Source organism: Prinia subflava, chromosome 14 (assembly GCF_021018805.1).
Source record: "Prinia subflava isolate CZ2003 ecotype Zambia chromosome 14, Cam_Psub_1.2, whole genome shotgun sequence".
NCBI classification, from domain to species: domain Eukaryota; kingdom Metazoa; phylum Chordata; class Aves; order Passeriformes; family Cisticolidae; genus Prinia; species Prinia subflava.
Genome location: NC_086260.1, coordinates 6,855,342 through 6,876,154, shown reverse-complemented (window position 1 = coordinate 6,876,154; position 20,813 = coordinate 6,855,342). Strand labels below are relative to the sequence as shown.

Genomic DNA, 20,813 nt, shown 5'->3' with positions numbered 1-20,813 from the left:
TGCTGGCCCTTGTGTGAGGGACAGGGGCAGCTCAAAACATCTGGTGCTACCCTTGGGCTGTGTCTGCTGCCCCCATAGGCAGCACCGTTCTTCTGCAAAGCTCTGGTGGAAGAGCAAGAGGCTGGAAGGAGTCACCTTCTGGGACTGGTCCAACCCGGGGGCCACTACCTGGACCTAATTTTGGCTCAGGGGGATGAGGGAGAGGAGAGCTGTCATCTCCCCCTTCAGTTCCATCTGGAATGGCATGTGTGCTCCCGGGCGTGTGCTGAGCTGATGCTCACACGGTGCCCGAGTCACCACCCTGTATTAGCTTATTCCAGCACATTTCCTTGTTACAAAATTAGATCCATTTTGCAAATTGCTGCTGCACTAGTAATTGAATTGAAGGGATATTTTTGTTAGTTTTCTTTCTCTTCTCCCCCCCGTTTTTTTTTCACTGGAGTAAATCAGGAATAAGTCAACAGAATCAAGCCCTTAGTGCTTTCAGCAACATGCTCATTTAAATTGGATGCAAGAGGGTGTCTGTGTTTACATTTGGCCTGCCAAGAATCTCTGTTTCAGAAACTGGCTTACATAATATGTCAAAATTGGTTTACTCATTAGCATTGCAAACTGCGTGAAACAAGCCGCAGATTGATAAACTCGCAGCAATATTTGCATCCGGATCTGAGTGGCACAGGGGGAGGGGAAGTTCATTAGGAAACGTTCCATTTCCACAAGAAAAACAAATGGTTTCCAGTTATAGATCTCAGATTCCGTTAATTTTCTGTCTTCCCAAATTTAAATAAAGATTGAGAGAGAAATGTGAAAATCTCTGTTGGCAAACAGGCAGCCTATCTTAATATTCCCTGTACTGGTGGGCTGTTTACAGCAGTGGCTCCAGGTAGGCTGATTATCTTCTCCCAGCTGGGGCTCCAGCCCTTCTGCCAGACTCCAGCTTTCTTGGACACCACTGCTGATTTCTCTGTAGCACAGGTGGAGTGGACACTTTAATATTATTAATTAACTTTTCCAAATGGAAAAGTGGCCACCGATGCAGTAGCATGGTCCAAAGGGCCTTTGGTGGTGCTGCCTTTTTCCTGGCTTTACCTGGGCAGGGCAACCCAGCCTTGGGCAGAGCTGAGGACCTTGATGTGGAAAAGCTCCAGCTCAGGTGCTCCATGACTAGACTGATGAAACTCCATCTCCACAGTGCAGTGTGTGATTTTAGAGGTGTCTGTAAATCTGCACACACCCACAGGAGCAGGCATGAACAGGGGTTCTGTGGGGTAATGTGAACAAGCACGTTAAGGATAAAGCACTGAAGCAATAAGAGGGTCTAAGGGTAGCTAGTGCCTTTGGGCTTCTGCTGTGTGGCTGTTGGATATTCTGTGGTGGGAAGAGACAGCAAAGAGTGGTGGGGAGCCAGATATTAGGAGAAGTTTCTTCACTGAAAAGGTGGCCAAGCATTGGAATAGGCTGCCCAGAGAGGTGGTAGAACCTCTGTCCCTGGGAGTGTTCAAAATGTGTATGTGCTGCTTAGGGATATTGTTTAGTGGTGGACTTGGCAGTGCTGTATTAAGTTGGACTCAGTAATCTCAGGGGTCTTTTCCAACTTCTGTGATTGTGAGCTCTCCTGATGCAGATGCCTCCCCTGAGTCCTGCTGTATCTGGGAATAAGTCTCTTCCCAGGCTGCTGCCTGTGCTGTTGCTGGTGTCACTGCATCCCTTTCAGCAACACTGGCCATGAACCTTGCACAAAGTTGATGAAAATCTGTTAGATGTATACTGCTTTTCAGCAGTACCTAAAGTCCTTTGGGGCTTCAATCCCAGGAAGTTTTTCAGTTTGCTTTGAAACTCCCAACTCAAAAATCAGAAGAGCTCTGATACAGCACAGAGATATGGCATGGCAGTGCTGGTGTTGGCAGCATCACTTGTGCTTGGTGGTGCTGAGTGCTCCATCCAGTATTCCAGATGAATTTTTGGAAAAGGAATCTAATAAAGCTGGAGAAAGGACCAGGCTGCAGTGCTGCAGGGTCTGCTGCAGCCTGACAAGTGTTTTGCCTTGTCAGCAAACACCGGCACATTCACTTTCAGCAATATTAGAACTGATCCATAGCATTCACAGTGTGTTACCTGTTAGGGAAAAAAAGCAGCCCTTGGTTTCTGTGTCCTGTGGAGTCTGTGTTACAGCGTGGTTTGGAGGAGGTGACAGGACAGGTCCTCATCTGCTGCAACCCACTGTGCTCTGGCTAAAGCTGCATCCCTACATCCCACACAGGTGCCCATGTGCACACATATTTTAGAGGGCTGAGATATGGCAGCTCTCAGCTCAGCAAAACTCTTTTAATGTATGTTTTTCGAAGTTTTCAGAAGACTTTAGTGAGTTTAAGTAAGCAGTTGTTAGCTGTGGGAAGGGAAAATAAATTTTCTCACTGGAAAATGAAATGAGAGGTGTTTGCATTTCATTTACTCTCACACCTTGCAGCAAGAGGCTGGTCACCATGAGATACAGTGCATTTGAGTGCCAGCTGGAGAACTGAATGCAGTGAAGAAGGCCAGGAGCAGTGAGATGCATCAGCTGGGGAGCTGAGGCAAGCTGACTATCCTCCTGCCATCCTCCACCAGTGTGCACCCACAGGCTGGAGAAGAGCTCCCAGGGCTGCGAGAGAGCCAGCATCACTCTTTGTGCTGATGCAGTGGGTGGTAAGTTTTGTGTGGTCCTTGGTCACTTCTGACCACGTGGAGCATGAACGTGACTGCAGAGTGCAGCTCCTGCCTGCATTTATAAGGCATCAAAGGGCTGCTCACAGTGCAGGGGGAGGAAAATGCTGCCCAGCTCTGCAGACCAGAGTTGCTCTGGTGTTTAATCTTTGTGGCTGGGGCTCAGGCAGTGTGCAGGTAGCTGGTGAATGTTTTTGTGGATGTTAAAATGCACCACACAGTAGAGCAGTGCTTTAGCCTGAGGAACTCTCTGAGCATCACAGCATCTCCTCATTACAGCATCCACCAGCATCAGGCTGTATCTGCTGGAAATGCAGGGCCACATCGACAGCAGTGACATCTGTCAGCCTGGCTGTGCAGCTCCTGCTTGTGGGAAACGGGCCTGGAGTACTGTGCTCATAAAGGGTTGTCAGAGCCTCCTCTGTGCCTGGATTGTGCTAGAAGTGCCAGCCCCCGACAGATAAACTGTATTATCAGATGAATTCAGCCTCCTTGCTTTTGTCTTCAGAATGTTCCCTGTGAATTCCAGCACTTATTGTAAATCCCAAGCCACTGGGGAAAAGTAATTGTGCTCCAATTTTGCAATGCAGAGAACTGTTGTCACCCCACAGGTGTATCTGTATACCAGCATGTAACTTCTGTCTCCTAATAAAAGGGAAATTTGCCTTGTGTCACATGTATTTATAAATGTTTGATGCTGTGGGTGGAAAAGATGGTAAAACAGTGATCAGCTCAGCACTGATCAATAAACAGCACAGTGTGGTTTAGCCTTGGTCACACCAGTGGTGTTGGGGCATGGGCAGACACCTTTCCAAGAGGGATCCATGGATCCGTTCCTGCTGTAAACGTGCTGATGTCCTGAACGCAGAGCAGAGGTGTGAGGAGGTTTGCTGTGACAAGGTGTGGGGTTTGTGTCCGTGTGTAGCTGCTGGGGGGAGCAAATGTGGCACCTTCCCAAAGGAGTGGTGTTTGCCTGCCACCCTTGTGTCCAGCTCACACACAGGTGCCTGAGCTCATCCCCTGATACATCCTCCTGCTCCCAATGCACATGCAGCACAGCAGAGGTTTTGTTTGTGTGGATTAATAGCACAATTTTTTTCCCTCTTGGTGCAAGGCAACCTGTGGGTTTCCCACTGGTTTTCTCTGATACACAAAAGGGGACAAAAGCTCAAATTCCAGGAGGATGCTTTGGAAGTCTAGTGCTGTACAAGCTCAGGGTGAGCTCAGCACACATGAAGGTATGGGAGTCTTGAGAAGTCTTTTCCCCTGTCTGGATGGGCTCCTTGCTGCAGGGCAGCTGTCTGAGGTGCAGTGAAAAGCATCTCAAAATGTAACAGAGTCCAAACAGCCCCCAAACCCCACGATGAAGAAGCACTGCTCCAATGACAGTTTGGAGTATCTACAAGCTTTTTTCAACTTCAGCCCAAAATTGTGAGCTGATTCTTTTCTGTGGAGCACACGCAAGGGCCAAAGCAATGCTGCATTAGCAGTGGGTGGGAAGGGGCTGCATCTCCCAGCCCACCATGGTGGTACCTGCACCACAACAAAGCAGTCGAGGGGAAACAGTTTCTCCGCTCAGGCTGTGTGTAGTCAGTGTCTAATAATATGAGCATTTTGCCATCCCTCTGCAAACAAGTCTGAGGCTGCTGCCTGATTGGTATATCATCTCACTTTCTCTCAGCATTGATTTTCTTGCTCTCCTTATTTGCTTCATAAAAAGCGAGGCAAGGAGCTGATGCTCGCTTGCTCCCTCTCCCTCCCTCCCTCTCTCTCTCTCTCTCTCTCTCTCTCTCTCTCCTGTGAGAAGCTTTTGGGAGCCTTTATTTTTAGTATGAGACAAACCTTGCTTTATTTCAGGAGACGCAAGTTGGATTATAAATCCTTTTGTAAATGTGTATGGTGATATTTGCTCCGGTAAGTTATCTGCATCTCTATTTATTTGTGTAACTGTACTGCTTGGGGGAGAAGTGGGGTTTTTCAGGAATCGTGAAGCCCACAAAATTGTGTTTAGGCTTGGTTTCTTTGTAGTCTCATGCTGAGCCAAACTGTTCTGTGATTTTTAGATACATTGAAATATTTTCCATTTGTATTTGGCTTTGCAGAGAGGGTTGCCTGCTTTGAAAACTTGTTTTGCACTTCATTTTACTGCAGAAATATGGACAGTGATGATTAAAGGGAAAAGGAATTCTTATTTATTGTGTTCCTTCTGATATTTTAAATCAAAAGTGCCTCCAATATAATGCTGCAATATTTGATAGAAAAAAATCAGTAAGAGCTATTTAATATTGATCAAGCTGAAGTATGAAATCTGACTGCCTATTACCTTAGATCAATCTAAAGTATGACAGCTTGGCAGCAACATGCTCCTTATCAAAATATGTTAATGAAATAAAGAAAATATATAATTGAGAAAATATCTTACTTTCCAGAGTGAAACATCATTAGTACAGGTCAATAGACTGTTGCTCTGACCTTCTGCTCCATGCCTTTGCTTTTACAGCAAAACCTCAGCAGCCTCATTCCTCAGCCCTCTTGGTTAACTTGGAGACCTCCTTGTTACCTGTGAATAACAGCGAGGTGCAGTTATTTCTCTCTTCCCATCACAGCTCCTGGTGAGCTTTCCAGGCAGCACAAGTCAGGGACTTTAACAGTAGGCTGAGGAAAACAAGATGTATAGCTTTAATACTTTCAGTCTACCTAATGCTTGAGTTTACAGCATTATATTGGTTAATTTATTGACACTTTAATTCTCTCATACTTGAACCGTATCCATGGGAGTCAATAGCTTTGGTGCTCCAGAAGTCTTTAAGAACTCCAGCTGTAGCACAAGTTGGAGCTGCTATGAGAACATGTTTGAGTGTGCATCTGCTCAGAAAATCAACAGATTAAACCTAGAATAGTCTGCTACTCTCATGATAACAGGGTATGCTAATAGATATATGAAGTATACTTTAATAAGATGTTAGAAGGCTGTAACTGAGTTTATTAAACCCACAGGAGAAGGTAAGGATGTTGTGTAAGCCCAAGCTAAACTCTTCTAAAATTTGAGAGAAATTTCAAATTGACAATAACTGCTTAGTCATTTTAAGCTGCTTTTGGACAGCTTTAATTGTCCACCCCCCCCTCCTTTTTATTTTTTATTTAATGCAATAGTTATGTGCCTTCTCACCTGCTTGAAGAGCAGCTGATAGGGATATTTGGTGGTGTGCCCCTCAACAGTGGCTCACAGGCTCTGCTGAGTCTGTGCCCTGGCTGGGCTGAGCTGGTGTGGGTGCACAGCATCCCACAGGCAGCCAGGGCATTCCACAGGCAAGCCCATGTGCTTTGTTCCTGAAAATGTAGTTAATAGGCACTCAGTTCAGAGGCTTTCTGGTGTTTTTGTGATTGCTGTTTCATAAGGACCATATATATTTAGAGCAGCTGCATAGCTTGAATGTGTGTGCTTGGCACAGAAAACATGGTACACAAAATGTGCTGTGTGCCACTGTGTTAGAGAACAAGGTACATAACAATAATTGTCTTTTTCACAGCCCTTTAGCTCCTCAAGTGTGGAGGGTATGGATGTCTGAGCAATGCACATCTCACACACTTTCTAAGCATAATGCTGCTTGCCTGAGGACAGCGTTGGGCATTTCTAACTTTGCTCAGCCCTGGTATCTCAGTGCAGTCCTTGAGGTGAGCAGGGCAATGGTCAGAGAACGTGCTTGGGTGACCCAGGAGGGGAGGGGGCTAAAAAGCACAATTCCTGCTCCTACTCTGCAAAACTAAAGGCCTGGTTTTTCTGTGCCACATAACTCCTCATAGCAGGGGTGCCAGACTGTCCTGAAGCCAGGCTGTGGTTTATTAAGGAAGGCAGTTGATCTCATCCTAATAGCTTTGAAGCAGGAAAAGTGGCTTAAAATGTCTGATTTGACTGCAGGCAGGGGCAAGTCTCATCCCTGTCCCTGAGGGCAGGTTGCCAGCAGCCAAGGGACTTAAGGCACAAAGTGAAAATGTGGTTAAGTGTATTGCTGCAAGACTTTCTCTTGGCTGAGCAGAAATGATCCCATCAGCCCTACATCTCTACAGGCTATGGCTGACACAAACTCAGGGGGACAGCCAAGCTTGCTCTGCTCATCATGTTGTACATACAGAAGTCTTCATGGGGTTTTGTCTCTCCTTTTGCCCATCCTTGTGCTGTAACATTTGGTGATCCTTCATCTCCACCTACTTGGTGGTAGCAGGTCTGGGGGCAGCTGTTCTGCAGTACCACCAACCACCACTCAGCTCTCAGACCTTGGAGCAGCCTCCATTACCTCACAGGAGTGTGATACCCACTCTGCAACATGACTTCAGGCTGGTGTGCAAACTAGGCTTGGTGCAACTGCAGGGACAGGTTCCCAGCATGGTTCTTTGCAAGCCTTGGGACTGAAAATTTGAGATTTGTGCCAGTGGGATGGAGGCATCACTGTCCCCTGCTAGGAGGTGTACCAGGGTTTGAAACATTATTTTAGGGGTGTTTGGATCCCAGGAGCCTAATTTCCTTTGAGATCTGTCTTCCTGGCTGCTCCTCTAGCAGCTCAAAAAATTCCTAGAGAAATACCATAAACCCTTTAAAAGATTGATTTCTTAAATATGTCTCCTTCTGGATGACCGATACTCTTTTTTTAGCCAAGTCTTTGGAAGATGTAGTGAGTACTTTCCTCACCTCTGTTGATCCAGTTCAGATCAATAGAAACTCTACAGGGGGAAAGGTATTTGTATTGATATTGGGTAGCAGCTGCCTGTCAGTGCTGGTGATGGCAGGTGGTACTTTATTCTTCATGTTACTCTTTATTAAGAATTCCTGTAGAATTATATGACCATTTTTTTTCCAGGGAATTTTTCTGTGAAGGTAGGATGGTAGATGACAACCTAACCTGGAGTTTGGTTTTTCCTGATTTTGCTTGCGGGCTCTCTTTCCCTCAGCGAGCTGAGGACAAGTAGTTTCAAACATTGTGAATTTGACTTGTTAGTGCAGGGTGGGCTGGAGACTCAGCCCAGCTGGTCTGAGCAGAAATGGGGTCTCTGGGTCCCTCCTGAGCTTGAGGTACCACTGTGGGATGCAGGCGTTTGGGAGCTGTGCCGTGGATTGGGAACAGGGAAGGGCCACGTTTCTGTTCAGTGCATCCCTGCTCCTTCATCCAGAGCCAGCGTGGGCACCTGATGTGAGATGAAGAGATGAAGCTGCTGCCTGCCAGTGCTGCAGCTGTGTGTCCCTGCACAGGAGGCAGGCTTGCAGGAGAGCCCAGGGGACACGTGGTGGCACAGTGCCAGGCCTGAAGACACTGGAATGTGTCTGAGCTGCAGGTGAGGTTGGGGCTGGGGACACACCCCCCTGGAATACCATGAAACTTGCTCAACCTTTATTTCCTTCAGTGTCCAGTGTAGATGGAGGATCTGGCTCTGCCTGTCCTTAGTTTGCAGATGTGACCAAAAGGTTGCAAAGAGCCCTTGCACCTGCAGTGAAACTCCTTGGTAAATGAGCTCAGGGGCCAGAGACGTGACAGTACTGTGAAACTCTTCAGCAGTCCTCTCCTGTCATGTGCCACCTCATATTTTGGAGGAAAAAAAAAAAACCAAACAGTGCAAGGAAAGGAAAGAAAATGAGAAAGATGTGCTAAGCGCATCTGTAGAGACAGAGGAGGAGACAGGTGATCAGCATGGGGTATCTGCAGTGCTGTGCCTTCCCTCTCCTCTCTATTCCAAACTGCTGTGTGTGTGTCAGGGCTGTCTGTCCATCTGTCCGTGCACAGGCTGGGTGGGTGGCAGAGCCCTGTGCCACCTGAACAGCTCTGCAGTGCCTCATCTGTCACCGAAACTCCCCGGCGCCGTGGCAAAGCAAATATGCTGCAGCAGGCTGTAAAGCTGTAAACATATGGGCACTAACAACAGATTAAGTGAATGATTTAGTCTAAGGGGCTTGGTAGATTACCATAAAATGTATCTTAATTAGAAAAGCAATCAAAGTTGCACAGAGTCAATGAGGATGAAACATCTCTGTTGGCAGCAGTGAGCGTTCTGTCCCCCATAGCAGGGGATGTGGATGGCGATGGATGCAGCTCATGCCCAATTTGGGGGGTTTGCTGGGGTTGGCCCAATTCAGCCCTGAGTGCAGGCTGCCTTCATGCTGAATTATTTGTTCTTTGACCGATGAGACCATCCTGTGAGCTGCTCAGAATGAGTCTGATGGTAGACTCGGGTTCCTTTAAAAGCATTAACAAACCAGAAACTGCTGAAGCGGAGGAAGAGAGTATTTGCACATTTTCATTAAAACTCTGTACCAGTACCCAAAGATATATCTAAGTGTTTGCCGTGTATAGTACAGCTAGTCCCAGATAAAGGATTGGGGCTTCTAAGTGCTACCATAACACAAATAATTAATAAGCCTATCTCCCTTCCTGTGTCCTTATCTTTTCAGTGAGCATGGCCATAATTAGCTTTCACCTGATTCTAAGTTTATAGCATGTGCAATTGCTTTTTCCATTCTGCTTGTGTTTTCTCTGCTTCCTTATTTTAGTGGTCCTGGCTTTATTCCACAGGCCAGAGTCTACACATTAAAAAAGAAGCTGGATATTCACCTCTAGCAGTGCAGATGTAAAGATTGCAATGGCCAAAAACATATTGATGCGTTATCGGTTTTGTACAAGTGTCTATTTCTTTTCTGGGGTCTGGGAGGATTTGAAGTACATTGAGAAGTGGCACAGATTTGCAGCAGTTGCTGGCAGCTGAGAGAAAAGGATGGATGACTGGCTGTCTCAGAATTAAGTATTTTGAACCATGAAGGAAATGGAGAACATTCAGGCAAGATTTTTGAAATTTTTTTTTCTTTGTGTTTGGAAGCAGGTCTGGGTACAGATTTCAAGCAACGTGAATTAAGGGGTGTGAACAAAAGACAAGGAAAGAGATGTGGAGCAGCACAGGAAGGGGGAAGATGTAGGGAAGATGTAGTTGTCCTGTTTAACTTCACCTGTCCAGATGAAGTGTTTCAGAGCTAGTGAGATAAGGACAATGTTGTTAGCATTTCCTAAATATGTTGTGTTTAGGTGTTGCTTTTTATGATTTAAGTGTGGGAAGGAGAGCAATGCCATCTCTGGGGACAGAGTATGAGAGGAGTGGCAGAAAAGACAAGGGGGAGGTTTTAATTTTAAAAAATGTTTCTTGCTCAGAATGTTCCCTGTGAATTCCCAGAGCTCAGCAAAGCAAATGTTCATTTATAGCCCATCACCTTAATTATTAAAAAATAAATTATTTTTATCATGTGGGCTGATATTTAGCCAGGAGCAAATTCTTATTCCAGCCTTTTGCACAGAGGTGGGTGTTGAGGTCAAAGCCAACTCCAGTGGATTTTTCCATCCAAAACTGGTTTGAGATGAGGCAATGGGCCCCATGTTTGGAGACAGAGCCAGGGCAGGAGTGTGAGACAGCAGGTGACAGGCAGTAGATGACACCAGATAGTTACACTGGAGCCTAGGGAGCTGAGAGGAAGTGACTAATGGCCTCTGATGAGCATGGACGTGATAATAATGAGGTTAATGCCCTTTCATTCACCCAGAAACATCTTCAGGAATGTATAATCCCTGCTAGTCAATGGGCAATCATTAGGTCATAAATAATACAGCGTGATTGAAGGACAAGAGCCTCTCCTGTAATAATCATTTTCCGTCAGTGCTGACCCAGGGAGGGTTGGGCTGCAGCCCCCTCACTGTGCCACACTGCGGGGTCCCTGCTGTCAGAGCATTTTCTGGTCAGAGGAGTGCTCCAGCCTCTCAGTTCCACTGCATGCATCTGTCACCAGAGCAGGAAAATTCTCCTCAGGAGCCCAGGTCCACGGAGTAGTGCTGGGAAGAGAGCTGAAGCTAATGGGAAGAACAAAGGCACAAATTAGGCAAGGAAACAGTTCCAGGATCCATCACGGAATGTTGCCAAGGGACAGTGATGTCTGGTGGTGATGCTGGGAGAGCTGAGAATGGGCCTGGGCTCCCTGCCTGGGAGAAGTGCCCTGTCCCAGCCCAGGGCAGATGTTGTGCACGCTGTGTACAAGGCTGCTTTTGCAAGCTGGTTTGTGGTCCCTGCCATCCAGTGCTGCAGTGTGGTGTAGCCTTGGTTGTGATTGAGTCCCTGCACCTGCATCAGCCAGACTGGGTTTAAAGTCATTAAGTTCAGGGACACTTTTCCTTCACAGAGTGCTTCCCATGTGTGCATGTCACTCAGCCATAATGTAAATCCCTGTGATTATTAGAGGGAGTAAATCCTACTCAGTAATAACTTGGATTATGCTCTGTATGCATTTATATTACATTATGGGCCATTTTAAGCCCAGATGCTTTTGAACCCACCAAGCAAAAGAGGAAAGGAGCAGCCATCTAACCTTTTTTATTTTATAATTAAATGTTTACACTTGTTACACAATAAATCTCATATAATCAGGCCATAAAGTCTGCACAAAACCTGTTGTTTTCTGGAGGGAGCAGAAACTGTTATATTTATGCATTAACCTGAGTGTTTGTTGGGTTGTTGCACATTACCTGTTACTAAAATGAGAATTGACTTGACATATTAGAAAAGCTTTCTTGTACCTCACCGTGGCTTTCCATGGTTTTGCCCACGGTGGTCACATGGTACCAAGACAGCTCATGAAACAAGAGGAAGGGGACACAGACTGGGAGTGGCTGCTCTCAGGACTCTGGGCACTTGTGATGCTCTGGGTACTGTCACAGTGTGGATCCTGGTAGAGACTGCCACGGTTGTTTGGGGTTTTTTTTTTTTTGCTGGAAGTCTAGGACTAGAAAAGCTCTCAGGCCCAAAAAAGGAGCACATCTCTGCTGCAGTGACATATGTCACAGCATGAGTCATTCAGGGATTATATGTACAAATCAAAACATGTCTGTCCAACTTGTGCTGCTGTGTCCTTAAATGTAGAGGGCACAAAGGGGAAGCTGTGGAGGCTGCAGAGCAAGAGCTGTAACTTCCAGGCTGTTCTGCAGCCAGAGGGGAAAAGGGCTGCAAGCTGCAAGTACTCCTGTGATACATCCCAAATGAAGCATGTACACCCAGTAATTACCCCAGGTACTCCTAATCCTGTTTGCAGCACCCATCAGAGTCTTTTGTTTCATGGAAGACACGTCACCGATGTGTCAATGTCCATGTGCTGAAATCAATTTATACAAGAAATTTATATTAAGAAGTTTAAAAAACCCTCATGTAAACGCTTACCTCAAACATTTGACTAATGGTTAGAGGTGCTGGGAGAGCTTGGCAGCTCTGCCCAGCTTGTGTAAGTACCTTTGTACTCCAACAGCTTTTCACTGAGTCCAAGAAGAGATGCTCTGTAAGTGTCTCTATTTTCTGCCTGTTAACTCTTCCATGCATGTTGCCAGCCTTAGCATTAGCCTTCAACTTTGTGGCTGACCCATTAAATACTGGATGAAACAGCTTGCATTACATTTTGAACTTAATAAATAGGAAAGGCATTACACAGGTTCTGTCTGGCCATCTGGAGGAACAGTGTTCTTTACCCCAATAAATGGCTGTCTTACCCTGTCATATACAGTTGGGCTTTATTCTATTAAAATATAATGAGAAAAGACTACCATACCATTATTTGGTGGAGCTAAATGGGTTTTTTAGAATAATCAATGGAAGATGAATGAAAAAGATAAAGGTTTTCTTCAACGCAAAAGACAGAAAATTGTCTCTTTGGGATTAAAGTATTGTATAACCAAGTTATAAAATGATCTTAACTCACTAAAAATACCCCAATTTCATTTCCATAAATCTTTCCATTAAGAATCAAATCAAGTTGTTGGGTTTTTTTTCATGAAAAACAAAGCTAAGTATTAAATGGAGTGTTGTGTTTTAAACAGAGGATGCTGTGGGGTTACTGCCTGCTCTGGGGTCAGGTCTTTCCATCCAGCTCGTGGCATCAAGGGCTGCTGTTTGTGGGTGCTCTAAAATGCCAGACAGAGGTTTGCTGCTGTAGATGGCCTCATGAAGGCCCCACAGCCCTGTGGGGGAGTCGTGGAGCAGATTGGTCTCCTCCAGGTGGATGACAGAGACACATGTGGTTCTTCATGCCCAAACTTTGAGTTGCTCCCTCATCTCTGGGGTTTTCACTCCACACAGACCAGGGCTGGGCTGGCACAGGAGTCTTGTTAGCAATGCTGCTGTTTATTTATAAGAGAGGGGACACTAAATCCCAGCAATCAGTGAACTATGGCTTTAGGGTTTGTTTCTCAGCAGGAGCAGAATATATTTCAGCTTTCTCCCTGTGTAGCTGTTGAAGGAAAATTACTCCAGCTAGTTGTCACCCCCCTCTGAACTGCGTTGGCTGCGATGCCATCCACCTCCAATTCATCAACCAGTCAAGTTGATATAATTAGGAATCCCAAAGTCAATAATCTGATAATCTCCAGTGCACAAAGGCTTGTATGTAGGAGAAGTGATTCCAGGAAGTCTGCAGCTCAGATTCGTGCAGGAAAAATGCCAGATTTTAAAAAAGAAACAGGCAGAGACCCAGAAGAGAGAGTGCTTCCTAATCCTTCAGTGGTGACATATTTTGGGCCACCAGTTCTGCAGTAAATGTTTCCCATACAGTCATTTAGTGCCTTCGAACCTTCCCTTTACAGCCCTAATAATAACGTTCAATTACTGTTTCTGCCCTATAAATAAATAATCTCAGTTTAACGAGACGCTCTGCTGGGTGAGCGATGCCGGCTGCGGGGGGACGTCTCCAGAGCCCTCAGAGCAATGTGCTCCCTCCTCGCTCCACACACGCTCTTGGCCACAGTGGGAAATGTAAGGCAATGGAACATTTGGCAAAGGTTTTGCAGTCTCTCTGTTGTGGTGGTATGGAGAAAGGGAGGTCTCAGATCCAGAAATTATGCCAGAAAAATAGGTCTGCTTTTAAAACACTCTGAACATGTAAAATGACTAATAATAGTGCAGGCGTTTTGAATATTTCAGGCGGCTCTTTAAAAGTGTCAGGAGTTCCCCTCGGCTTTCTGGTGTTAGGGCAGGAGTAGGGGACTGGGGGGACCTTTTTGGGAAAGCATCCAGCAGGTTCACTCCCATTTTCCTTCCTCAGTGCCAAGAGAAAGCATTGGCAAAAACCCACACAGTGAACTGCGTCCCTCACAGCCTGTTTTTGGCCACCACAGCTCCAGGCAAGACTAACACTTTCTTCTTAAGATCTTGCCCTCCTGGAGGACCCACCAAGGAGCCCTCAGGCAGAGCATGTCCTCTCCTTTGCAACAGGATAGTTTTGGGGTGCATCCTCAGCATGGCTTCATCCTGTCAGCCTGCAGGCTGCTGCACAGGGCAGACGTGCTCCCAGAGAAAAACAAGTGGTTTATATAGAAGTTTCATCAATTCTAAATGACAGTGTTGTCTTCCTACCAGGATGTTTCAGCTGTAACATGCACCACATAAGCCTTTTAACTTGCCTTGTCAGGAGCTGCTCTGCCTTCTCCTGGTGTGCAGAGCGAGCCTGTTGCTCAGCAGGCACTGAGGGGAATTGTCACAAAGCCAAACGGGGAGAAGTGATAGGAAATCATCCTATTTTTCCCTTCCATGGTGGGATGAGTGATGTCCAGGGTCACATGCTGAGGCCCTACCAACTGTTTAATTTGCAATTGGGACTTGGGCTCCCTCAGGGCATCACACACCCCAAGCCCCTTGGCCACTGGGTTGGGAAACGAAGGAACCAGCCTGGATAAATGACAGCACCTGAATGCTGAATTACAGGATTCACTGCCATTGTATTGAAACCTGGCATTGGAAGAAGGGAGGTGATCCCATAAATCATATGATGAACCTTTCCCTGCCCTGTGCTGGTGTGAGAAGCAGTGTTGTGCTCTGCTGGGTATTACATTGCTATTTTTTCTCAAAGTGCAAAGGACCCAACTGGTCTTTAAAACATGCTTGTCTGATATGACAGGGAAGGCTGGTTTATTGTTGCACAGTACCATAATAAATATAATTTTTGTTGGTTAAGTTATACTGTGGGATTATACTTCATTACAAAGATATACCTATAGTCTGGGCCGAGGCTGGAGGTTAAAGAGGGAATATCACCGTAACAGGATCTGGGAATGGTGTTAATCACTTTACAGAAACTCATTGTCTTTTCAGCATTGTGTCTGAAGAAGGATAATCTTCCAGCCAGGCTAGACTGGACATGTGGGATGTGCATTGCTCCAGTCTGTGCTGAGAAGCACAAATAATGTTCCTTGCTCTCCCTCCCTTCAGTCTGTGGCCTCACTGGATGGGTTGGTAGCTGCTTCCATAGCACACACTGAACTCGTGGGATGGTTGGTGTGTTATCCCACATGGAATGTGGACCACTGATCCAGCCTGGGGACAGGCATTTTCCATCTTCCTGCAAGGGTCTAGGAACATGTGAAGGCACCAACCTCCCCACTGTGTAACAATGGCAGGGCAATAGCTGCAGCTGCAGGAGGGATGGGGAGCACAGCACAAAGAGGGTTTGCCCTGCTCCCACTCTTTTGGGCAGGAGTAGCCTGGCACAGCCAGGGCAGCAAGGATTTGTTGCCTCAAGGGCACCACGATTCTCCCATTCCTGCTCCAGGGAAGCCAGGCACAGGGCTGGCTGTCAGGCCTGAGCCTGGGCAGGCAGCAGCCATGGGATAACCAGAGGTAACTGTGCATGGGGAGATTTGTCTCATGTGAAGGGGGGAAGCAGGATGTGAGCACACCTTGCAGATAGGCCTAGTGCTGAGTGTGGATTTATAGGCAAAGAGTAAATAGGAAAATGGGGAAACACTTTCCCTTTCTCCATAAACTTTTCAATTTCAGAGCAGCCAGATTCAATAAAATTATCTCACAGATGGAGGTTTTATTGAATCTGGCCCATAAAGCTCCCATTATGGGGTTTACGACTGCCATTTACACAAATCTTGCTATAATAAAATACAGTGGTGTTTACAGTATTCCTGAAATGGCCACAGAATTACTGTGTGCACAAAAAACCAGCTAGTAATTCTTGGCTTATTGCTCTGGGCACTCCTCTGACAACATAAAGCAGCACAACTTGGAGTGGAGGGGAGGAGGAAATGCAGAGGTAGGAGAAGATGATTATGCTGCTGCTTGGCCAAGATACCCCCAGGGAAACTGATTTACAGTCCTCACTCTGCACTCCCTTGATGGAAACTGTAAATATGCTTCCTAAAGGTGCTTCATGTCCTCAGCACGCAGCTGTGGGGACTGGCTGGGCATCACTGGCAGCTGGGTGATCCCAGCCATCAGCAGCATCTAATCCAGCCATCAGCAGGGAATTGGCTGAGGCATTGCTAAGTTTGGTAGAAAAGTCTGTAGCACGGTTCTTTTCCTTTTCCCCCCTGCCTTGTGGGTGCTGCCTGGTGCTTGGAGCAGAGTTTGACCTGGGTAAGGGTGGGAGCTGGTGGTTGTGCCTGGAGGGGTTCGCTGAGAAGCTTCTGGTTAAGAGCTGGTTGTGGGGCTAAGAGGTGAGTAAAGGCTGGGTCTGATCTGAAGTAGCAAGGATCCAGGTGTGAGTCTGCTGTCAGGGATGTTCCCCAGAGGGGAGAGGAAAAACAGGGGATTCTGGAGGAGAAACTTCCTGGGAAGGAATGGCCTGGGCTGTGTTTTGGGGCATGGCTCTGTGCCCTTGGTGAAAAAACATGATGACACCCATTATGCTGAGTGTGTGATTCTAGTGTGTGATTAAAGGAGATGCATTCAATTGCACCTCTTTCCTCTGCTTGTGCCCTTGCTGAGAGTGGTCGCTGAGAGGCGATGTCTCTTCCTTTATGCCAGGTCTCACACCGCAGGCTTTCAAGTTCCCTCTTTATATATCACTGTTAATCTTTGTGCCTATGTACCTGCAAAACATTTGCATTTGCAACTCTGTTAATTAGTCCAGAAAGCAGGTCAGCGTTCTCTCCTGTTCTCCTTAATATATTATTTTCTGACATCACCTCACAAATTAACCTGAGGTGATTAATGCTGATTTTCAGTGCTGTGCTACATGTAAGGGCAGAAAGTTCTTGTGTGTACAGGGGAAGTGTCTCGTTTAGGATGAAAGAACACTATTTAAATTGTAGTGAAAATATTTATTTTGAAATATTTGAAAATATTCATTTATATATTATATAATATTTATATATAAATATTTTAATATTATAAATATATATTTATATATTAAATATAAATCTTTCTAGTGGCTCATATTTAACAAGTCAATTCATAGTGAAGTTCAGCTTTCCTCTTTTGCAGTAAGCTCAGCAAGAAGAATTGATTCCATCAAAGTTTTTATGAACTTCTCTTGTCATTAGGTACCTAAATACCTTTGCAAATCTATCCTCCATGTATGATGTGCCCTGATTACATCGGAAGTGAGTGGCAGGGTGGAAATTTGCATCATTCTCCTGTTATTCCCTGTGCTCCATCATACTCAGCACATTCCTGCACCCAGGGAGGGTGTCCCTGCCCCAGTGCTCAGGTGTCACCCCAATAATCTGTCACTCTGGGGAAAAGGTGCACATGCAAAGCTGAATTCCAAGGAGGCTGGTGAAACTTGGGACTTTGTTTATGCTGCAAATTGGGAGAACTAAGATTAATGGCATGTTTCACGAAACCTTGTGCAGCAAGAAAAGATCTAGTTTTTCTATCTGTTGTATTTTCAGTCTGTTATTTTGCCATTACATCTGCTGGCTGCATCATTTTTCAGTGTCCAAAAACATGGTTCCTTTCCCAGATGTGTACACTCTGTTTCCTCTGGGTTGGTGATTTTAGCTTATTTAATTGTGGCTGGGACTGGGCATTTGCTTGCCATTTCCCTTATCTGCCCCTCTGTAGATCTCACAGGAACTCTGTTAAAGCTAATGGAGTTACTTCAGGGCTATAGTGCTGCAATCAACAAAATCTAACCTGTCCTTTAATTTAAATTACAGCTGCATAAATAAACTGTCCCCACTTCTACTTAGGGTCTTCCAAGGAAGCCTACATCATTGATGTTTGAAGATACCTATGCCTGCTTCCAATTCATTTCTTTGAACCATTGATAGAAAAGCTGATGTGTCTCTGCCCTGTGTGCTCCTTCCTTCATTATTTTTCTCCTGGAAGATTAAGATGTGGTATAGGTTTGCATCAGAACCCCTGAAGCTCATTGTTCCTTTCCAGTTTGCCTGACTTCAGCCAAAGTCTGGAATTCTTTCTGCTTTGCAGTCAGTTTACTTGACCTCCATGTCCACTTTGAATTATGGTAGTAATTTAGAAAAAGTAATTTTAAAAAACACTGTAGTTTTTTTCTGTCATACATGAACTGGGAGAGGGGCAGCTAGTTCTGTGTTTTGCCATATAATGGGATGGCAGCTGTGTGAACTGTCTGGGTCTGCTATTGCTACTTCTGGTTGCACCTTTTAAGTACTTCTGCAAGTATTTTGTTTGGGTTAAGAGTTACTCATTATGTTCAGTCAATATTCGTCCTTCTCTTCTTGTCTTCTTCTCTTATTCAAATAACTGCTTGTGTTGTGAATCCCAAATGGGATTCAAGACAGGAGGGAAGAGCTGAGATGCCTGGCATGGGCAAATGGTGATGTGTCTGTCTGTGTGGCAGCAGAGCTTCATGTGTCACTGTTCTTTGCTTTTGGGAAGGGTGCAGGAATAATGTATGGCAATGCTTTAAATGCAAGGAGTGATGGATAACCTGACCCGAGGGGGCTGGTGCTGCAGCTAGAGCTACTGCATGGATGTGCTTGTGGTGGTCGCTGAAACGAAATGAAATAAAAATGTTGTTTGTTTTTGACAGCTTTTTGCAATCTTTGCATTTGCAACATGCGGCGGGTACTCTGGAGAGCTGCGCCTCAGTGTGGACTGTGCAAACAAGTCAGAGAGTGACCTCAGCATTGACATAGCCTTTGCCTACCCCTTCAGGTAACCCCGGCTGGCTCGCGGCGGTTCTGCTCTCGGGGGCTGGGGCTGGCCCAGCTGAGCTTTCCTTCATTTATAGCACATTGCAGTCAAGGAACAGCCTGGGGCTCTGCAATATTCCTATGCTGTGCAGGAGGAATGAATTTGGCCAGACCTGGTGTGGATGGGGCCATGGCAGCTCAGCTGAGGAGAAGACAGATTCCAGAGCCCTGTGGAGGCCAGGAAAGCTTGGGGAATGGAAAATGGCAAGGAAAAAATGAAACAACACATGATGAAAAATTGTAGTGTAGCCATTAACTTAAAGCTGGAAATGGGAGAGGTTTCCCGACGTTGCAGTAGCAAGGATCTGAAATAGCTACTCCAAGGGAGGGGGAAGTAAAAAACCAAAATGAGATTGAACCATAACTTTGAAATGCTTTTTGAAAATTTTACTAATTGCCTGTTTGCATCTCTTGGTGTCTGAATGCTTTAAACCTAGTGATTTAGGAAAACAGTTTTTATAGGTTTTTTATGTTTTTTAAGTACATCTGAAAACTGTAGCATAGTGTTATATATATAATGTTCATGCCATTTAAGATCCTGCTTCAAAAGAGCATCTACAGTCTTCTGTTTTTAGATATGTCAAGTCCACTGCAGAAACCTCTCACTTTTGTATAAGTGATTTCTTCAAGGAATTGAGATGATTAAGAAAAGAATGCATAATTTAATCTCAAGTCTGATACACTATGACGCTAAAATTATTTTTCTTCCTTGGGAAATCACATGCTGTTTTGCTTGTGATTGGTATGCACAGACCAGGCTTGAAAGCATCTATTTCTTTAGCATGTTCTAAGATACAGCAAAATCCAAACAGTGGGAACTGAATTTGATTCCTTGAAATGTTGTTGCTTGACATACATTTATTACTCAAAAAAGACACATTTCCTGGTATTACAAATGTTTATTTTTGTCTTGAACATGTCCACATTTTCTTTCATTTCTGCTTAGTATGCATAGGAGAGATCCAGAAAATTGAGTTATGTGAGTTTGTAATTTGATTCACTTCCAAATAGGTCATTTCTCCAACATTCATTACAAATACACCCTGTAGTGAAGTGCTTCTAGTTTGCATGGTTATAAAATAGTATTTTATTTTAAAAGTTAATAAAACAGAGAGAAGTAGCTACCAAGTGTCTCCTGGTGTTTCAGCAGGCACATCGACCATTGTTTCTAGAAGAAAGTGGCTGGATCTGCAGTTTCCCACAGTTTTACTTATTAGAAAACTGGAAGTAATTCATGGGTAATGTAACATTCCAGCATGTTGCAGAGATGAAGCAAAATAAGGTTTATTTGCAGGAGGGCTCCAACTGAGGCTGTGGCTGGCCCTTGAACTCAGCATGCACAGATGGGATGTAAGGCACACACAATGGGGTGGTACAAATATACCTGAGATGTGTGGGTGAGAGGGGAGATGACACTTAGCTGCTGTTATAGGAGAAACATGAATATACTCAGATTTTGTGCAATTTGGGATTTTGTTTGCAAACCTGAGGCATAGGCAAAAAGTGTCCAGAGATGTGCAGATTACATGAGGCAGCAGATGTGTCCCTGGAAAATCTGGCCCAGTGCTACCTTTGGAACTTGGTGTCATCTCACTGTTTTATCTAAATATTCCTGTGACTTTCGTATGTGTTTGCTATTTCTGCTTTTCTCCAGTGCTCCTTCCACAGAATGGAGATGGGATGCTCTAAAAACAGAAGTGAGATTAGTTGGGAAAGGTAACATCTCAGAGCAGTGAATCCACTTCGAAAAAGCAGCTCAGAAAAGTTGAGGCTCTCTAATCAAGACTGTGCTCCTGAGGCTGAGGCTCATCTCCCTGCATGGGCTTGTAGGCATTGTTAGGTAGGCTGAATTTCCCACCAGTTGTCTTGTGTTCAGGTCCATCTTCCCATGGCATTTTCCTTTCAAATGCCTTCACAGTCCTGATTATTGTCTGTCAGCTGGGGGAGGTGTAGGTGGAAGCAGAGAAGCTGCTGAGCATCTGACACCCCGCTGCTGTTGGGGCTGTCAGCAGTGACACTGAAGCAGTCAAAATACCTGAGTGCTGCTTTTTGTGAGCTGCACCTTCCAGCATGACTTGAAACAAAGAAAGTCGTGCTACCAGCTGCTTTCATTTCTGTTGCTGTGAATTTGAGGCTTTATTT

General features: G+C 45.3%; 1 protein-coding gene across 1 annotated transcript in view; it reads left to right on the top strand.

Moving 5' to 3' along the window:
* The window catches only part of SYNPR (synaptoporin), a 105,313-nt gene that overhangs the window by 56,106 nt on the left and 28,394 nt on the right, over positions 1 to 20,813 (top strand). Inside the window, exon 3 of the mRNA XM_063411705.1 lies at positions 18,509 to 18,633. Coding sequence (XP_063267775.1) covers positions 18,509 to 18,633 — 125 coding nt within the window. The remainder of the gene's footprint in view (positions 1 to 18,508; positions 18,634 to 20,813) is intronic.